The sequence below is a fragment of the Nerophis ophidion genome, linkage group LG03 (genome assembly GCF_033978795.1).
Source record: "Nerophis ophidion isolate RoL-2023_Sa linkage group LG03, RoL_Noph_v1.0, whole genome shotgun sequence".
NCBI classification, from domain to species: Eukaryota; Metazoa; Chordata; class Actinopteri; order Syngnathiformes; family Syngnathidae; genus Nerophis; species Nerophis ophidion.
In genome coordinates this window covers 3,427,210-3,446,084 of record NC_084613.1, presented here as the reverse complement: position 1 = coordinate 3,446,084, position 18,875 = coordinate 3,427,210, and the positions used below count along the sequence as shown (strand labels likewise).

The following is an 18,875-nucleotide window of genomic DNA, read 5'->3' as shown; positions in this document are numbered from 1 at the left end:
TACAGGGCACTGGCCACAACAGACTGATAAAAGATCTAGAAAAGCTTGCTGCATACATTAAAGGACCTAAGAGACATGGTTTGCAAACGGAGGCATATTTGGTGTCATCGAAAAGTTGTTCAATCAAAAAGTTTGCATGTATAGAGGAGTTCGTACATTGAGGTTCCTTTCTATATACCGTTTTTCCTTGAAACCTCTTCTCTCTCCGGCGTTTACCAAAGGCATGCGGTAAAGGCAAGCATGCGCTAATTATTTTAAAACTTCTTCTCACTCTGGCACTTACCAAAGGCATGCGGTAAATTTAGGCCCGCGCTTATAGATTTGAGTGTGATGTAAGGATACCATCATGAAAAGCACATTTAATGAAAAAAAAAAACGTTATTATGGTCTTACCTTTACTTATAAATGGAGTCCATGCGCAGCTCCTTCTGATCAAAAGCATGGATAACTTGTTTATAGAAGTCTTCCTTATCTTTCTTCAGTTTTAAAAGTCTCTGTCTCGATGGAGATCTTCCTTTATTACCTCCTGCTTGAATTGAAAAGCATGCACTAATTAATTTAAAACTTCTTCTCACTCTGGCACTTACCAAAGGCATGCGGTAAATTTAGGCCCGCGCTTATAGATTTGAGTGTGATGTAAGGATACCATCATGAAAAGCACATTTAATTAAAAAAAACGTTATGGTCTTACCTTTACTTATAAATGAAGTCCATGCGCAGCTCCTTCTGATCAAAAGCATCGATAACTTGTTTATAGAAGTCTTCCTTATCTTTCTTCAGTTTTAAAAGTCTCTCTGTCTCAATGGAGATCTTAGATATGTAATCCTCCATGTTAAAAGTGCAAGCGAGAGGAAAAAATAAACCATCGCTGCTTGTTGTCACTTCTTCTGCAGCCGAGTAGTCGCAAGAAGGATTACTAGCGCCCTCTACCACCAGGAGGCGGTAGTCATTTAATGACTCCTATTTGACACACGCAGCTACGGTATATTAATAAAACATAGCTGCTTACTGTTCTTTTTAGCATATTCAATAGCTTGGACCTTAAATCCTACTGAATAGCTCTTAATCTTCTTCCCTTTATGCGGTTTAAAATGATTGACATCAGCCTCCTCCATTTTGAAAATGATGACAGGTGAAGTGTGACTCGTGACGTGACGAGTTTGACCCGGTGGAAATTCTAGGCATGCGCTAATTATTTGGCAAAAACGAGTTTGACCCGGCAGTAATTCTAGGAAATACGGTAGCTATAATTATTCAGCAACAATACGTGCCTCTAACGTCATGAACTTTCTGCCCGCAGCACTTTGACTTCCCGCTCCCCAGCCCACTGAAGGTGTTTGAGATGCTGGTGGTCCCCGAGCAGGAGTACCCCCTGCTGTGTGTGGCCATCAGCCAGGGCGCAGAGCCCGGCCAGGTGGTCCGCTTCGAGACCATCAACCTCAACTCCTGCTCCTCCTGGTTCACCGAGATGGGAACGAGTAAGGACTTGTGCATTACGTGGTCACTCAGAGAGTTTTACCGAGCGTTGTTGTACTTGCAGCTCATCAACAGGTAGACGCCATCCACGTCACCCAGCTGGAGAGAGACACCGTCCTGGTGTGCTTGGACCGTAAGTCTCAATCGGAATATTACGTTGGTTCACACTCATGTTTCTTAACCATTTCGGATTATTTCTCCCCAGAAAACTTGAAGATTGTTAATCTTCAGGGCAAATTAAAGTCCAACAAGAAGCTGGCGTCCGAGCTCAGCTTCGACTTTTGCATCGGTTCTGTCGGTACGACTCCACCTTCACTTTGACTTTGTTCTTCCCTGTGAAGCTGGGATGTCAAACATTCTCTTTGTGTCCCCAAAGTGTGCCTCCAGGACAGCGTGCTGGCCTTCTGGAAGCACGGCATGCAGGGGAAGAGCTTCAAATCGAACGAGGTAAGCAAAACTACCAGTGATACTGGTGGACAGAAGCTGGACCTCTGATAACTTGCTCAGTGGCTTAGTGGTTAGAGCAGGGGTCACCAAGGCGGTGCCTGTAAGGACCAGATGAGTCGCCCGCTGGCCTGTTCTAAAAATAGCTCAAATAGCAGCACTTACCAGTGAGCTGCCTCTATTTTTTAAATTGTATTTATTTACTAGCAAGCTGGTCTCGCTTTGCTGGACTTTTTTAATTCTAAGAAAGACAAAACTGAAATAGAATTTTAAAATCCAAGAAAATATTTGAAAGACTTGGTTTTCACTTGTTTAAATAAATTCATTTATTTTTTTACTTTGCTTCTTATAACTCTCAGAAAGACAATTTTAGAGAAAAAATATATATGTGATTTTTCAACACATATACCTTTTTACCTTTTAAATTCCTTCCTCTTCTTTCCTGACAATTTAAATCAATGTTCAAGTCATTTTTATTTTTTTTAATTATTGTAAAGAATAATAAATACATTTTAATTTAATTCTTCATTTTAGCTTCTGTTTTTTCAACGTAGAATATTTGTGAAATATTTCTTCAAACTTATTATGATTAAAATTCAAAAACAATATTCTGGCAAATGTAGGAAATCTGTAGAATCAAATTTAAATCTTATTTCAAAGCCTTTTGAATTTCTTTTAAAATTTTTGTTCTGGAAATACTAGAAGAAATAATGATTTGTCTTTGTTAGAAATATAGCTTGGTCCAATTTGTTATATATTCTAACAAAGTGCAGATTGGATTTTAACCTATTTAAAACATGTCATCAAAATTCTAAAATTAATCTTAATCAGGAAAAATTACTAATGATGTTCCATAAATTATTTTTTAAATTTCTTCAAAAAGATTCAAATGAGCTTTTCTCTTCATTTTTTTCGGTTGAATTTAGAATTTTAAGGAGTCGAAATTGAAGATAAACTATGTTTCAAAATGTAATTTTCATTTTTTTTCGTGTTTTCTCCTCTTTTAAACCGTTCAATTAAGTGTTTTTTTTTCATTATTTAATCTGTACAAAAACCTTCCGTAAAAGGAATAAAAATGTACGACAGAATGACAGACAGAAATAAATCCATGTGTATATATATATATATATATATATATATATATATATATATATACATGGATTTATTTATTAAAGGTAAATTGAGCAAATTGGCTATTTCTGGCAATTTATTTAAGTGTGTATCAAACTGGTAGCCCTTCGCATTAAGTATTAGCTCTTGGTTTTAAAAAGGTTGGTGACCCCTGGGAGATCAGTAGGGCGTGAGTTGATACCAAAGACTATAAAAATGGGAGCCATTACCTCCCTGCTTGGCACTCAGCATCAAGGGTTGGAATTGGGGGTTAAATCACCGTTGCTGCTCACTGCTCCCCTCACCTCCCAGGGGGTGAACAAGGGGATGTGTCAAATGCAGAGGATAATTTCACCACACCTAGTGTGTGTGTGACAATCATTGGTACTTTAACTTTTAACCTAATGCTGAGCTTCAGCTTCTTGTCATAAATGTAATTATATAGGACCATCCTCAGAATTGTGCCTACATGACGGCCCTCTTAACAGTTTCCATTTAAAGTAATGCAATACAGTGTGTTTTATGTATTTTCCAAACGTATGCGACACAATATTCGGGCATTTTTGTTGTCTTTGTTGCGTTTGGACCAGATGTTCCTCTTTTGAGAATTTAAGCTGCTGGTCACCCCAAGTTCTTTTGATGACACATAATGTGATTTTAAATTAATCCCAGACAGAATAGTTATTTTGACATTTTATTCCAAAGCTTTGGGAGACCAATCTATGCACAACTTCAAATCGCATCGCCCAAGTTGATCTGAAAAAACTCCGGAAGTCTTGCATTTTTCCCGACGCCACTCGCCCCCGCCCTTTCCCCTACAGAGCAAATCCACATATCTATTCTCATCCTAAACCTGGGACAAGAAAACATGGCTACTCGTCTCATTCCAAGCTCATGTTTAACACAAGCACACCACTTAGCTGTTTTCAAATATCACTATAAAAGAAAATAAATAACTCTTGAATATGGATATATGTAGATATCTATCTCCATCACTATCCTGTCTACAAGGATGCCTCGACATGTTGCCTTTACTATCTTAAGATCTCTGTAGGCACACAGTTTAAAGGGACATGACCTTTCTGGTAGGGGTGTAACGGTACGTGCGTTTGTATTGAACCGTTTCGGTACGGGTGTTCCGGTTCGGAGGTGTACCGAACGAGTTTCCGCACAAACATATGAAGTAGCCGCCTAAGCTTAAGTCTTAACAAGCTGCTCTGCTCCGTTCTGCCTGTGTCTCTTACACAACACCCAGCATTGTCCCACCCACACAACCATCTGACTGGTTACATTTATAGCGGTAACAGCCAATCAGCAGTGCATATTGAGAGCGCATGTAGTCAGCGCTTCAGGGTCGAGCAGATAGCTGTTTAGCAGGTGAGCAGCGGACTCTCCCCAAATTATAATAAACCCCTCCCAGTCAACGTTCTAGATGACGTTCTAGAAACAAACTGCAGCTCAGCTCGCTCGCAGTCCTGGCTTGAGGTGAAGACTAATTAACTTTTAGCGTAACGTTAGCTCATTATGTGGTGTGTGTGTTAGCTCATTGTGCTGTGTTTGTGTGTGTATGCTAGTGATATAATAATGTAAGTGCATCATTAAGCCTACATGAACTCCATGGTGTTCAGGGATGAATAGTCTCTCCTATTGCTATTGTGCTATTTTTTCAGCAATAGTTACATTAATCATTAGTAATGTAGCAGCCTAGTTTGAATGGCAGAGTCCCTGCTATCACATGTTGACAACAATATAACATTTACATAATAAAAATCAACTACAGGCTTCCCAAATGCTGTAATAAATTAAGCATGATGAGTTGACTTAAAGCTGTTTAAAGTTGCACTTTTTATATGTAGAAGAAAAGTTATGTCATTTTATTTAATCTGAGCAACAAGTTGAGGCAGTTTAATGTGGATTAACGTGGGCAGAATTATTATAGTGTTCCCAATGTTAAAAGGATAAAGCCATTGTTTACAAATTCGGTAAATAAATAACCAAAAAATTTATATTTTGTGGTTTTCTTACTGTACCGAAAATGAACCGAACCGTGACCTCTAAACCGAGGTACGTACCGAACCGAAATGTTTGTGTACCGTTACACCCCTAATAGCTGGTAATATTTTGCCTTTGATCATGTTATCGCCGTTTACCACGAGTTGGCCTTAAAGTGACCTATGTTGTGTAAAAGTTAAGAATGGGTACCAAATCCGCTACTTTTTGTTTACCGACCGAATCCCGCCTGTCCTACCAGACTCTTTTCCAACGGTACCATGTTACAGTACCTGGGTTGGGCGTGACGTCACGCTCGGACTTCTACACTTGGCGATAACTCCAGCAGCACTGAGAGCTGCCTCAGCCAAGCTACCTCCAGATAATGCTGCAATTTTCAATGCTAACAAAGAATTGGACTCCACAAATGGTCCACTCTAAGTAAAGTGTGGCTCTACTGTTCCAAAAATGCGCTAGCTTAATGCTACATTAGCTTTGCTAGTAACATGTTACTTATTCGTATTAGTGATTTTACATGGCAATTTTAAGACCTCCGAATTTTTTAATGAAAACTACAACTAAGATGTACGTTACAATCAAACAGCTGGTGCGTAATAAGCATGCTTGCCAAACTTGAGACCTCAGATTTCAGGAGGTGTGGGGGTTGGGACGTGGTTGGGGGCGTGGTTAAGAGTCAAGTATTTCATATATATACATATATATGTATGTAAATAAAAGAAATACTTGAATTTCAGTGTTCATTTATTTACACATATAGACACACACAACACTCATCTACTCATTGTTGAGTTAAGGGTTGAACTGCCCATCTTTGGTCTATTCTCTGTCACTATTTTTCTAACCATATGCATGCACAGTAGATGGCAGTATTGTCCTGTTTAAGAGTGTCACAACATTGCTGTTTACGGCAGACGAACTGCTTTTCAGTAGACGAAAACATGACTGCTGTTGTTGTGTGTTGTCACCGCGCTGGGAAGACGTTAATGAAACACACACAACACTCATCTACTCATTGTTGAGTTAAGGGTTGAACTGTCCATCCTTGTTCTATTCTCCATCACTATTTTTCTAACCATATGCATGTACAGTAGATGGCAGTATTGTCCTGTTTAAGAGTGTCACAACATTGCTGTTTACGGCAGACAAACTGCTTTTCGGTAGACGAAAACGTGACTGCTGTTGTTGTGTGTTGTCACCGCGCTGGGAGGACGTTAATGAAACTGCCTAACAATAAACCCACACAAGAAACCCAGATCTCGCCCTCGATCATTCTACAGTTATTTGCCAACCTTGAGACCTCAGATTTCAGGAGGTGTGGGGGTGGGGACGTGGTTGGGGCGGAGCGTGGTTGGGGGCGTGGTTAAGAGTCAAGTATTTCATATACAGTATATACATATATATATGTAAATAAAAGAATACTTGAATTTCAGTGTTCATTTATTTACACATATACACACACACACAACACTCATCTACTCATTGTTGAGTTAAGGGTTTAACTGTCCATCTTTGTTCTATTCTCTGTCACTATTTTTCTAACAATATGCATGTACAGTAGATGGCAGTATTATCCTGTTTAAGAGTGTCACAACATTGCTGTTTACGGCAGACGAACTGCTTTTCGGTAGACGAAAACGTGACTGCTGTTGTTGTGTGTTGTTACCGCGCTGGGAGGACGTTAATGAAACTGCCTTACAATAAACCCACACAAGAAACCCAGAACTCGCCCTCGATCATTCTACAGTTATAACTTCATTGGGCAGACATGCTGTTTATATTGTTGGAAAGCGGACGTGAAAAAAAGGCTGTCCTCACTCAGGTCCGTATGGAGCTGGAGGGGGCGTGGCCTCCAGCTCCGCCTGAATTTAGGGAGAGTCGCTGAATTTCGTGAGTCTCCTGGAAAATCCGGGAGGGTTGGCAAGTATGTACAGAAATGACAATGAACATTATTACTCTACAAATGGAGCATTACAAAAATACTAATAGAAATAGTGCTATTGATAATGAACAATACCAATATTTTACCTCTATTAAAGTCATCATTTTAGAAAAAATGAAGTGTCTCTTATTAAGACACATGTTCAGGTTTCCATGGGCCACGTAAAGTTCCCCGGTCTTGAGTCTGACCCCTGTATTTGAAATGGTCCTGACTTTGAATGTCTGAGCTGCTTAGTAAATAAGACTTGCGGTGTCGCTGAAATCGTTGTGCACACTTGCAGACACGTGTCGTTAGTTTTGTGTTTGTGGTGTCGACATGCGTGCGGACACACTGCAGCTGTCCGCTGGCGAGATTAGTGACTTATTATCTCCGTGAACCTGATCACGACTTGACGCCCTCACACAATAAGAGTTGAGATCACAAGGAGGTGAAGCATGTTGTTTTGAAGGAAGGCGATACAGCTGTCCAGGGGTTGGCCATCTGTCCACTTATGGAGTCCCGACTTGGCAGCTCTACGGTAGCGCTGAATTTTTATTTATTTATTTTTAAATGTCAGCCTCCATACAAAATTGATGCAGCATCAAAAAAAAAAAGGAGCTGCGTTTTAATAATTCAACATTTGCCTCTGTATGATTCCTCGCAAAAAGCCGAGGGCGTTCACGGGCGAGCAGCTTGTTGACGGAGCTTTGTTCCGCTGCCCGCCTCTGTCAACACCCAAGACCCGGATCAGATCTCGCCTCAATGGAGCCAAGCACTTACACCTGAGCAGGTGTCCCCCGTCACACCTGTCTGGTGTCGGTCATGTCACATCAGAACACTTTTACACACACAGTGTCAGGTTACACATAACAGCAGCTTTATTGTTGTCCATTCTTAACATGTACAAGACACATAAGAACTGAAATGACATTTTGGGCCCAGTCCCACTAAGAGCAGACATACGTTACAAGAAGGGACCGCCAACGCATCAGCCACTTACGGCTGCTTAAAAAAGGTGAGAAAAAGGTGACATAGGGAAAGGGGGAAGAGTAAAAAAAATATCAGTCTAAGGCTGGACCCTCAGGAGGGGTCCAGACTGAGTCCGAGGAAAAATCAATCAATCAATCATCCATCCATCCATCCATTTTCTACCGCTTAGTCCCTTTTGGGGTCGCGGGGGGCGCTGGCGACTATCTCAGCTACAATCGGGCGGAAGGCGGGGTACACCCTGGACAAGTCGCCACCTCATCGCAGGGCCAACACAGATAGACAGACAACATTCACACTCACATTCACACACTAGGGACCATTTAGTGTTGCCAGTCAACCTATCCCCAGGTGCATGTCTTTGGAGGTGGGAGGGGCCTATCCCCAGGTGCATGTCTTTGGAGGTGGGAGGAAGCCGGAGTACCCGGAGGGAACCCACGCAGTCACGGGGAGAACATGCAAACTCCTCACAGAAAGATCCCGTGCCTGGATTTGAACCCAGGACTGCAGGAGCTTCGTATTGTGAGGCAGACGCACTAACCCCTCTGCCACCGTGAAGCCCATCAATCAATCAATCAATCAATCAATCAATGTTTATTTATATAGCCCCAAATCACAAATGTCTCAAAGGACTGCACAAATCATTACGACTACGACATCCTCGGAAGAACCCACAAAAGGGCAAGGAAAACTCACACCCAGTGGGCAGGGAGAATTCACATCCAGTGGGACGCCATTTAATGACTCACACTTGACACACGCAGCTACGGTATATTTATAAAACATAGCTGCTTACTGTTCTTTTTAGTATATCCAATAGCTTGGACCTTAAATCCTACTGAATAGCTCTTAATCGTCTTCCCTTTATGCGATTTCAAATGATTGAAATCAGCCTCCTCCATTTTGAAAATGACGACAGGTGAAGTGTCACTCGTGACGTGACGAGTTTGACCCGGTGGAAATTCTAGGCATATGCAAATTTTTGGGCGAAACGAGTTTGACCCGGCGGAAATTCTAGACATGCGCTAATAAAAATAATATTTTGCGAAACGAGTTTGACCCGGCAGTAATTCTAGTCAGGCGCATACTATATACCCGGCAGCAATTCAAGGAAATACGGTACACATTATGTAAAATAAACACTTGCAGCGTCGCGAGTCTTTGATGCATTTGTAGTTTAAAAAAAAAAAAAGATCTTGTGTACTTTCAAAGTAAAAGGCTTGTGTTGTCGTTGACAGGTGACACAGGAGATCTGCGATCCCAGCCGAGTGTTCCGCCTCCTTGGATCTGACAGGTCAGTACCGCTCACTCCTCTCCTGCTCTCCGTTTAGCAAGCAGGGCTGGGAGATATGGCTGAACTCTGTATGGCAATATATCTTTTAAATTGGTCGATATTGACCGCTGATATTTTTTATGAGCCATCGAAAATAAGAACCGGGATAAAAATATATTTATTGTGAACATTTTTAATTAAAATGTAGCCTTTCTCTGATTTATAATTCCCTCAGCTATGAAGGAAGAAAAAAAAGGAAGTGTCAACACAAGCATGGAAAACACTCACTGTGAACACAATTCTAAAATCACATTGAACAATTAACAATAACCTAACATGAAGGTGAAAAAGTAAGAAATATGTAAGAAACACTTAAAGGCCTACTGAAATGAGATGTTCTTATTTAAACGGGGATAGCAGCTCCATTCTATGTGTCATACTTCATCATTTCCCCATATTTTTGCTGAAAGGATTTAGTAGAGAACATCCACGATAAAGTTTGCAACTTTTGGTCGCTAATAAAAAAGCCTTGCCTGTACCGGAAGTAGCAGACGATGTGCGCGTGACGTCACGGGTTGTGGAGCTCCTCACATCTGAACATTGTTTACAATCATGGCCACCAGCAGCCAGAGCGATTCGGACCGAGAAAGCGACGATTTCCCCATTAATTTGAGCGAGGATGAAAGATTTGTGGATGAGGAAAGTGAGAGTGAAGGATTAGGAAAAAAAAAAGACTATACAGTAGGAGCGATTCAGATGTTATTTGATAAATTTACTAGGATAATTCTGGAAAATCCCTTATCTGCTTATTGTGTTACTAGTGTTTTAGTGAGATTATATGGTCGTACCTGTACAACCTGAAGGTCGGCCCCGCACCTTTCTTCAGCACCAGTCGACGGGTGGTGGCGATGCCCATCTCTGCCCTTCGCAAGCGACCCTCTTCGAAACACGATCTTTCGAAATGATCGTAACATAATACACTGTACTTTGTGTGTGTGGTCCAATCCAACCGTGTTCGCTTGACCGCTCTGTTCCATAGTAAAGCTTCACCGTCATCTTTCGGGAATGTAAACAATGAAACACCGGCTGTGTTTGTGTTGTTAAAGGCGGCCGCAATACACCGCTTCCCACCTACAGCTTTCTTCTTTGACGTCTCCATTATTCATTGAACAAATTGCAATAGATTCAGCAACACAGATGTCCAGAATACTGTGGAATTATGCGATGGAAACAGACGATTTATAGCTGTGAACATACTGTGACGTTTTCAGCAGGATATTTTGGCGCGAAATTTAAAATGGCAATTTAGTAAACTAAAATGGCCGTATTGGCATGTGTTGCAATGTTAATATTTCATCATTGATATATAAACTATCAGACTGTGTGGTCGCTAGTAGTGGCTTTCAGTAGGACTTTAATAGATAGATAGATAGTACTTTATTGATTCCTTCAGGAGAGTTCCTTCAGGAAAATTAAAAAAAAGTGCAACAAAAGAGCAAAGCAGAGAGGTAGCAGCATGAGTAATACGTGAGAAAGAAGGTGCGAATGAAGGAAGAATTAATTCCCAAGAAAAACAACGGGGGGTCCATCGTCTAGCGGTGGTTTGGCTTCAAGCAGGAATACCATATTTCCTTGAATTGCCGCCGGGTATATAGTATATGCCTGCCTAGAATGACTGCTGGGTCAAACTCGTTTCGCAAAATATTATTTTTATTAGCGCATGTCTAGAATTTCCACCGGGTCAAACTCGTCACGTCACGAGTGACACTTCACCTGTCATCATTTTCAAAATGGAGGAGGCTGATTTCAATCATTTGAAATCACATAAAGGGAAGAAGATTAAGAGCTATTCAGTAGGATTTAAGGTCCAAGCTATTGAATATGCTAAAAAGAACAGTAAGCAGCTATGTTTTATTAATATACCGTAGCTGCGTGTGTCAAATATGAGTCATTAAATGACTCCCGCCTCCTGGTGGTAGAGGGCGCTAGTGATCCTTCTTGCGACTACTCGGCTGCAGAAGAAGTGACAACAAGCAGCAAAATCGTTTATTTTTTCCTCTCGCTTGCACTTTTAACATGGAGGATTACATATCTAAAATAAAACAGTTTTCTAAACTGGACTTTCAATCGAAGCAGGAGGTAATAAAGGAAGGTCTCCATCGAGACTTTTAAAACTGAAGAAAGATAAGGAAGACTTCTATAAACAAGTTATCGATGCTTTTGATCAGAAGGAGCTGCGCATGGACTTCATTTATAAGTAAAGGTAAGACCATAATAAAGTTTTTTTTATTAAATGTGCTTTTCATGATGTATCCTTACATCAAACTCAATTTATAAGTGCAGGCCTAAATTTACCGCATGCCTTTAGTAAGTGCCGGAGTGAGAAAAGGTTTTAAATTAATTAGCGCCCTGGCGGCAATTCAAGGAAATACGGTATTAATAAACAAGACTGTTTGAATGTAGACACACAGAATCATCATACTGCTGTGATTATATGCATCAAGTGTTCATTCAAGGCTAAGGCAATATATCCAGATATGTATCGCGATATGACCTAAAAATATCGAGATATTAAAAAAAGGCCGTATCGCCCAGCCCTAACGATATATATCGATATGGTTTTATCAGCCAGCTTTATCAATGGAGTTAAGACTCTTGTGTCTCCGTCCCCTGCAGAGTGGTGGTCCTGCAGAGCCGGCCCACAGACAACCCCACGGCGCTGAGCAACCTCTACATCTTAGCGGGTCACGAGAACAGTTACTAATCCAAAACCTGGGCCAGAAGTCATGCTTTGGACATTTTTTATCAGGCGGAACTCCCCTGTCCTTTCCGGACCCGTTTGAGGGTCTCGGCGTGTTACAGTTTTCCTAACGCGGTGGCTTTGAATCCACCAGCCTGAGAAGACTATCAACTATCTTCACGTGTCGGTGACTTAAGTGCCATTCAAGCTGGTGAGTATCTGTGATTGTTTCTAGCAAACTACGGGACTTTGTTAACAGCTTGCAACAAAAGCAGAACACAAACCCACCTCTGAGCCACGCGGGTTATTTAAACAATATTTATTCTTAACCATCGTCTTCAGTAATCGGGTATGTGGACGCGTGCCACGGGGCTCAAATACATAGCCAGCAGCTTTTTGGGGATCTTCCTTCTGCTTTGTAACATAGTCGCAGTCATCCTTTTCACACCTGGAATATAATGTCAAAGTCTTTTTACCCTTCTTTTATAGACATTTTATCTCATTATTTGCACCATGTAAGCACTTTTGTACATTGGATTTTGTTTTTATTTAAAATGACAAAATGAGGGACAATGCTCGATTCTACAAACATCTTTTGCATTCCCTTTTTGCAAAATGTTTTAACGTATGCTGCTGTTTTTTTTTCTTGTTTTTTAATAAAAAAGAGCTGTTGTTAACAAGACAAGTGTGCCCCCGTGGCTTTGTGCTTGTAACTTCCGTTAGGAATGTTGTAGACATGTAACAAAAACTTCTATGTAGGTCTCACTTAGACCTACATTTCATTAATTGACATCTTTCCGCAAAAATCAACAGGAAGTTGGCAAAAACCACTTCAAAACAAAAGTTTCTTAAAAAAATGTAATTTTTGCCTTTTTGAGCTGTAATTTGACCCCCTTAAAATGCTTCAAAACTCACCAAACTGGACACACATCAGGACTGGTAAAAATTGTGATCTAAAAAAAAAAAAAACAACCCCCAAAACTCAAAATTGCACTCTAGCGCCCCCTAGGAAAAAACAGACAAAACTGCTTGTAACTTCCGTTAGTTATGTTGTAGAGACATGAAACAAAAACTTCTATGTAGGTCTCACTTAGACCTACATTTCATTAATTGACATCTTTCCGCAAAAATCAACAGGAAGGTGGCAAAAACCACTTCAAAACAAAAGTTTCTTAAAAAAATGTAATTTTTGCCTTTTTGAGCTGTAATTTGACCCCCTTAAAATGCTTCAAAACTCACCAAACTCGACACACACATCAGGACTGGTGAAAATTGTGATCTAAAAAAAAAACAACCCCCAAAACTCAAAATTGCACTCTAGCGCCCCCTAGGAAAAAACAGACAAAACTGCTTGTAGCTTCCGTTAGGAATGTCGTAGAGACATGAAACAAAAACCTTTATGTAGGTCTGACTTAGATCTACATTTCATACACTGACATCCTTCAGCAAAAATCAACAGGAAGTGGGCAAACACCCCTTCAAAACTAAAGTTTCCTAAAAAAATGTAATTTTTGCCTCTTTGAGCTGTAATTTGACGCCCTTAAAATGCTTCAAAACTCACCAAACTGGACACACACATCAGGACTGGTGAAAATTGCGATCTAATAAAAAAAAAAAAACCCAAAACTCAAAATTGCACTCTAGCGCCCCCTAGGAAAAAACAGACAAAACTGCTTGTAGCTTCCATTAGGAATGTTGTAGAGACATGAAACAAAAACCTCTATGTAGGTCTGACTTAGACCTAGATTTCATAATAAGACATCATTCAGCAAAAATCAACAGGAAGTGGGCAAACACCCCTTCAAAACAAAAGTTTCCTAAAAAAATGTAATTTTTGCCTCTTTCAGCTGTAATTTGACCCCCTTAAAATGCTTCAAAACTCACCAAACTGGACACACACATCAAGACTGGCGAAAATTGGGATCTAAAATTAAAAAAAAGAAAAAAACTCAAAAATGCACTCTAGCGCCCCCTAGGAAAAAACAGACAAAACTGCTTGTAACTTCCGTTAGGAATGTCGTACAGACATGAAACAAAAACCTCTATGTAGGTCTGACTGAGACCTACATTTCATAAAGTGACATCCTTCAGCAAAAATCAACAGGAAATTGGCAAAAACCCCTTCAAAACAAAAGTTTCCTAAAAAATGTAATTTTTGCCTCTTTGAGCTGTAATTTGACCCCCTTAAAATGCTTCAAAACTCACCAAATTTGACACACACATCAGGACTGGTGAAAATTGGGATCTGAAAAAACCAACAACCCCAAAACTCAAAATTGCACTCTAGCGCCCCCTAGGAAAAAACAGACAAAACTGCTTGTAGCTTCCGTTAGGAATGTCGTAGAGACATGAAACAAACACCTCTATGTAGGTCTGACTCAGACCTACATTTCATGCATTGACATCCTTCAGCAAAAATCAACAGAAAATTGACAAAAACCCATCAAAACAAAAGTTTCCTAAAAAAAATGTCATTTTTGCCTTTTTGAGCTGTAATTTGAACCCCTTAAAATGCTTCAAAACTCACCAAACTGGACACACACATCAGGACCGGCAAAAATTGCGATCTAATAAAAAACCAAACCACAAAACTCAAAATTGCGCTCTAGCGCCCCCTAGGAATAAAACACAAACAAAACTGCTCTTGGGAAGAAAACACAGACAAAACTGCTTGTAACGTCCGGTAAGAATGTCGTAGAGACATGAAACAAAAACCTCTATGTAGGTCTCACTTAGACCTACATTTCACTCATTGACATCCTTCAGCAAAAATCAACAGGCAATTACCCCTTCAAAACAAAAGTTTCCTAAAAAATGTCACCTTTTTTCAAATATTATCTCCTCTGAGCGCGTTTGTTGTGTCGGCTTCAAACTCGCACAGGAAAGAGATTGAAACCTTCTGATTAAAAGTTGAGAAAATAGTTTTTCTAACTGCTCCGGGTTTGATCTTACGAGCCTTCAAAGAACCTCTGCGCTGCTGCCGTCTCAAGACGGCCGCTTAAAAGCAGGAAGCACCAGCGTGACCACACAATGCAGAGAAGGTAGGTAATGTGCGGGTAAAGATATGTTGACTGGGTGAAAGAAGGAGGCACCAGTTTGACTCCAGGATACAGAGAAGGTAGGTAAAGTGCAGGTAAAGATATGTTGTCTGGGTGATGGCAGGAAGCACCAGCGTGTATGGGTGACAGAAAGAAGCACCAGTGTGACCCCAGGATGCAGGGAAGGTAGGTAAAGTGCAGGTAAAGATATGTTGAATGGGTAAAGGCAGGAAACGCCAGCAAAAGTCGGTCCCGTCCATCACTGCTTGCTGCTTTAATTGTTGTTGTTTTTTAATAAAAAAGAGCTGTTAACAAGACAGTTTGTGCCCTCGTGGCTTTGATGAGTCGCCGCAGGGGAGACGTGTGAGGATTAGTTTCCATTAATTCCCCGTTTAGGCGCTTGTCGTGATGTCACCCCGCTGTGCTAATTGGTCTCACGGTGACGCCACTGTTGAATATGCAGGCGCCGCAAATCAGCTTCAAACAGGAAGTTGTCGCCAAAAGACGGCGGGGTGAGTCTCGCCCATCTGCACACGGATTGATCTACTTTGAAATGTTTGTTCCCCCAACAACAAACCCTCCCAGTCCTCTCTTTTCTTCCCCCCCTCGGAGGCGGAGTCGTCTGTTTCCATGGCGACCGGCTCTGCCAAGAGGAAGATGTGTCAAAAAGGCGACAACAAGCAGAGGTAGCTTTCTCGCTTTCAAATTAAAAGATGATAGCTGGCTTAACAAGTTGATGGCGGCTGTGATGCTCGGACACACAAAATAATTCAATTTGTGTCGCTGCTCAACACACTCGCCTGCTTCTTCTGCTTTTTATCCTCCACCCGTCCAAATGTGCAGCGAGGCAATGTTTTATTTTGAAGGCACGACTGGATGTTGCAGGTCAGCCGTGCAAAAAGCGTGTGAGTGAGGAAGAGTCGGGTCGTCACATCACGTCTGAGCCTGGCGAGAGGACGACAGCTGTTGAGTTTCTCTCCAGTACATGTGTCTTCAGTACTAATCTTCCAAAAGTAAGTTAAAACCTTTCATGATGTTCTTAAGTTTGGCACTTTGCTTGCAAATCTCCTCCAAGCGCCACTTTGAGCTTGTTTTTTTTGTGTTTTATAGTCACGGTGCGACCCCCTCGGGGGAGATGACTTACTCTGCGTGTGTTTGTGTGCTCTAAGGATGCAAACACTTCCACTAACACGGGGGTGTTCTAACTTTTTCCACAGAGGGCTGCACAGGGAAAAATTTAATCATTTTCAAACCATAACAAAATATATGGATTTTTTTTTTTTTATCCTTAGGGCTCCTGGGGTATCAGTCACTAAAATGTTAAAAATAAGTCAAATTATTATTATTATTTTTTATTTAATGCTTACAGTAAATCTATATCAACTTGAGGTTGATATAAAGTAAAACAAATAAGGTTTTATGCCTTTTCTGTCAAAAAGAACTTTGTTTTTTATAGTAAAACTGAAATATGCAGTATTTAAATAGATAGTACTTTATTGATTCTTTCAGGAGAGTTCCTTTATTTAGCAATTAAAGCCCTCAAAGATCAATAATGCAGGACACCATTGACTTTTTTAATAATCCAATCCAATCCACTTTATTTATATAGTACATTTAAACAACAATAACGTTTCCAAAGTGCTGCACAGCCATGTTAAAAAAAATTGTAAAAAAAAATAAAAAAAGTACATATATATATATTATGCTCCACCAATGACTGAATAAAAACAAAAAATAAATAAATATAAAAACAAATATGATTAAAAACTATTTTAAAGGGTAAAATCAATTAAAACAGTAAAATAGAAATCAAAGTGTATAAAAAACACAGAGGACCACACAACTCATATTTTTGAGTAATCACAGTGAAAAGTTCAATAAAATCCTACTAAATTTATTTGAGATCCGAAAGGTTCCCCACTCATAAAGTGATGCATTTTTATTATTATTCTTTTTACTTTTAACACTTAAATTTCAAGACCAACTTCCGATATATCTGTCGATTTTAAGTTTGAACTATTATTTTGTTTGTTTTATGCTCTTTTGTCAAAACTTTGTTTTTATAAGGCAATCACACAACATATGCAATATTTTTTTCCACATAAAACATTTTAAAGTGATCATTTTTAAGTAATACCATAGATTTTTTATGTCCTTTTTTTTTTTTTTTGGAGCAATGGGGAAAAAAAAGAAAATAAAGACAAAAGGAAAAAAAAAACTGCCTGCATGGCAGCTTTGTGTCAACATTGCCACTTTTTCTCATTAGATTTCACCTCATTCCACTCTTTTAAAATGTTTAAATTGTTTTAAATTTTTGGAATACTATCAATTTTGCAATTTTTGCAGAATGTGTGGCGGGCCGGTAAACAATTAGCTGCGGGCCACAAATGGCCCCCGGGCCACACTTTGGACACCCTGCACTAACACAAAGCTGCTAAATCCATCTAAAACAGGGGTTCTCCTTTTTATTTTTTTTACACTCCCTGCCCTTTGAAGTTAATATTATTATTTTTTCAAGATTTTGTCAAGATAAGGGCTGTCATTGTTTTTAAAAATCAAATCCTGGAATCCGGTTTAATCATGATTAATTACAAGTGATGACTCGTTTGCTTGATTGAAATTAGCTTAAAGGCCTACTGAAATGAGATGTTCTTATTTAAACGGGGATAGCAGCTCCATTCTATGTGTCATACTTCATCATTTCCCCATATTTTTGCTGAAAGGATTTAGTAGAGAACATCCACGATAAAGTTTGCAACTTTTGGTCGCTAATAAAAAAGCCTTGCCTGTACCGGAAGTAGCAGACGATGTGCGTGTGACATCACGGGTTGTGGAGCTCCTCACATCTGAACATTGTTTACAATCATGGCCACCAGCAGCCAGAGCGATTCGGACCGAGAAAGCGACGATTTCCCCATTAACTTGAGCGAGGATGAAAGTTTCGTGGATGAGGAAAGTGAGAGTGAAGGACTAGAAAGAAAAAAAGACTATACAATGGGAGCGATTCAGATGTTATTAGACAAATTTATTAGGATAATTCTGGAAAATCTCTTATCTGCTTATTGTGTTACTAGTGTTTTAGTGAGATGATATGGTCATACCTATACAACCTGAACGTCGGCCCCGCACCTTTCTTCAGCACCAGTTGACCATCTCTGCCCTTCGCAAGGGACCCTCTTCGAAACATGATCTTTCGAAATGATGGCTGCATAATACACTGTACTTTGTGTGTGTGGTCCAATCCAACTGTGTTCGCTTGACCGCTTTGTTCCATAGTAAAGCTTGACTGTCATCTTTCGGGAATGTAAACAATGAAACACCGGCTGTGTTTGTGTTGCTAAAGGCGGCCGCAATACACTGCTTCCCACCTACAGCTTTCTTCTTTGACGTCTCCATTATTCATTGAACAAATTTTTACAAACCCTTGTTATTTCATATGTTGGCCAGAGGGGGAACACTTCACATTTTTACACACCCTTGTTGTTTCATATGTTGGCCAGAGGGGGAGCACTTCACATGTTTACATACCCTTGTTATTTCATAAGTTGGCCAGAGGGGGAGGACTTCACATTTTTACACACCCTTGTTATTTCATATGTTGGCCAGAGGGGGAGCACTTCACATTTTTACACACCCTTGTTGGTTTAATCATTATTAATGACAGGTGATGACTTGTTTGCTTGATTGAAATTAGCTTAAGAAGAGCCCACAATATTTGTATGCAAATGCATTTTTATTTTCAGAATGTCATCCAGGAACGTTTTAAAACTGTTTACTTAAATCACCGCATCTGCGCTCCTCTCCAAGGTTTCTCATTGTCATACCACTGGGTTGAGTTTTTCCTTGCCCTGATGTGGGATCTGAACCGAGGATGTCCTT

General features: G+C 40.1%; 2 protein-coding genes across 10 annotated transcripts in view; both read left to right on the top strand.

Moving 5' to 3' along the window:
- map4k5 (mitogen-activated protein kinase kinase kinase kinase 5) overlaps positions 1-12,643 on the top strand; it is an 88,282-nt gene extending 75,639 nt beyond the window's left edge. For all 8 annotated transcript variants that reach the window (XM_061893951.1, XM_061893953.1, XM_061893952.1 and 5 more), the window contains 6 exons: positions 1,301-1,478; positions 1,541-1,609; positions 1,682-1,774; positions 1,853-1,923; positions 9,184-9,239; positions 11,895-12,643. In XM_061893951.1, coding sequence (XP_061749935.1) covers positions 1,301-1,478; positions 1,541-1,609; positions 1,682-1,774; positions 1,853-1,923; positions 9,184-9,239; positions 11,895-11,982 — 555 coding nt within the window. In that variant the 3' untranslated portion in view covers positions 11,983-12,643. The remainder of the gene's footprint in view (positions 1-1,300; positions 1,479-1,540; positions 1,610-1,681; positions 1,775-1,852; positions 1,924-9,183; positions 9,240-11,894) is intronic.
- A 129-nt stretch (positions 12,644-12,772) lies between these two features.
- cdkl1 (cyclin dependent kinase like 1 (CDC2 related kinase)) overlaps positions 12,773-18,875 on the top strand; it is a 28,566-nt gene continuing 22,463 nt past the window's right edge. Inside the window, exons 1-2 of one of the 2 annotated variants that reach the window (XM_061893959.1) lie at positions 12,773-15,682; positions 15,882-16,009. In XM_061893959.1, the coding sequence (XP_061749943.1) occupies positions 15,454-15,682; positions 15,882-16,009 (357 nt within the window). In that variant the 5' untranslated portion in view covers positions 12,773-15,453. The remainder of the gene's footprint in view (positions 15,683-15,881; positions 16,010-18,875) is intronic. The other variant, XM_061893960.1, reaches the window with a different exon arrangement.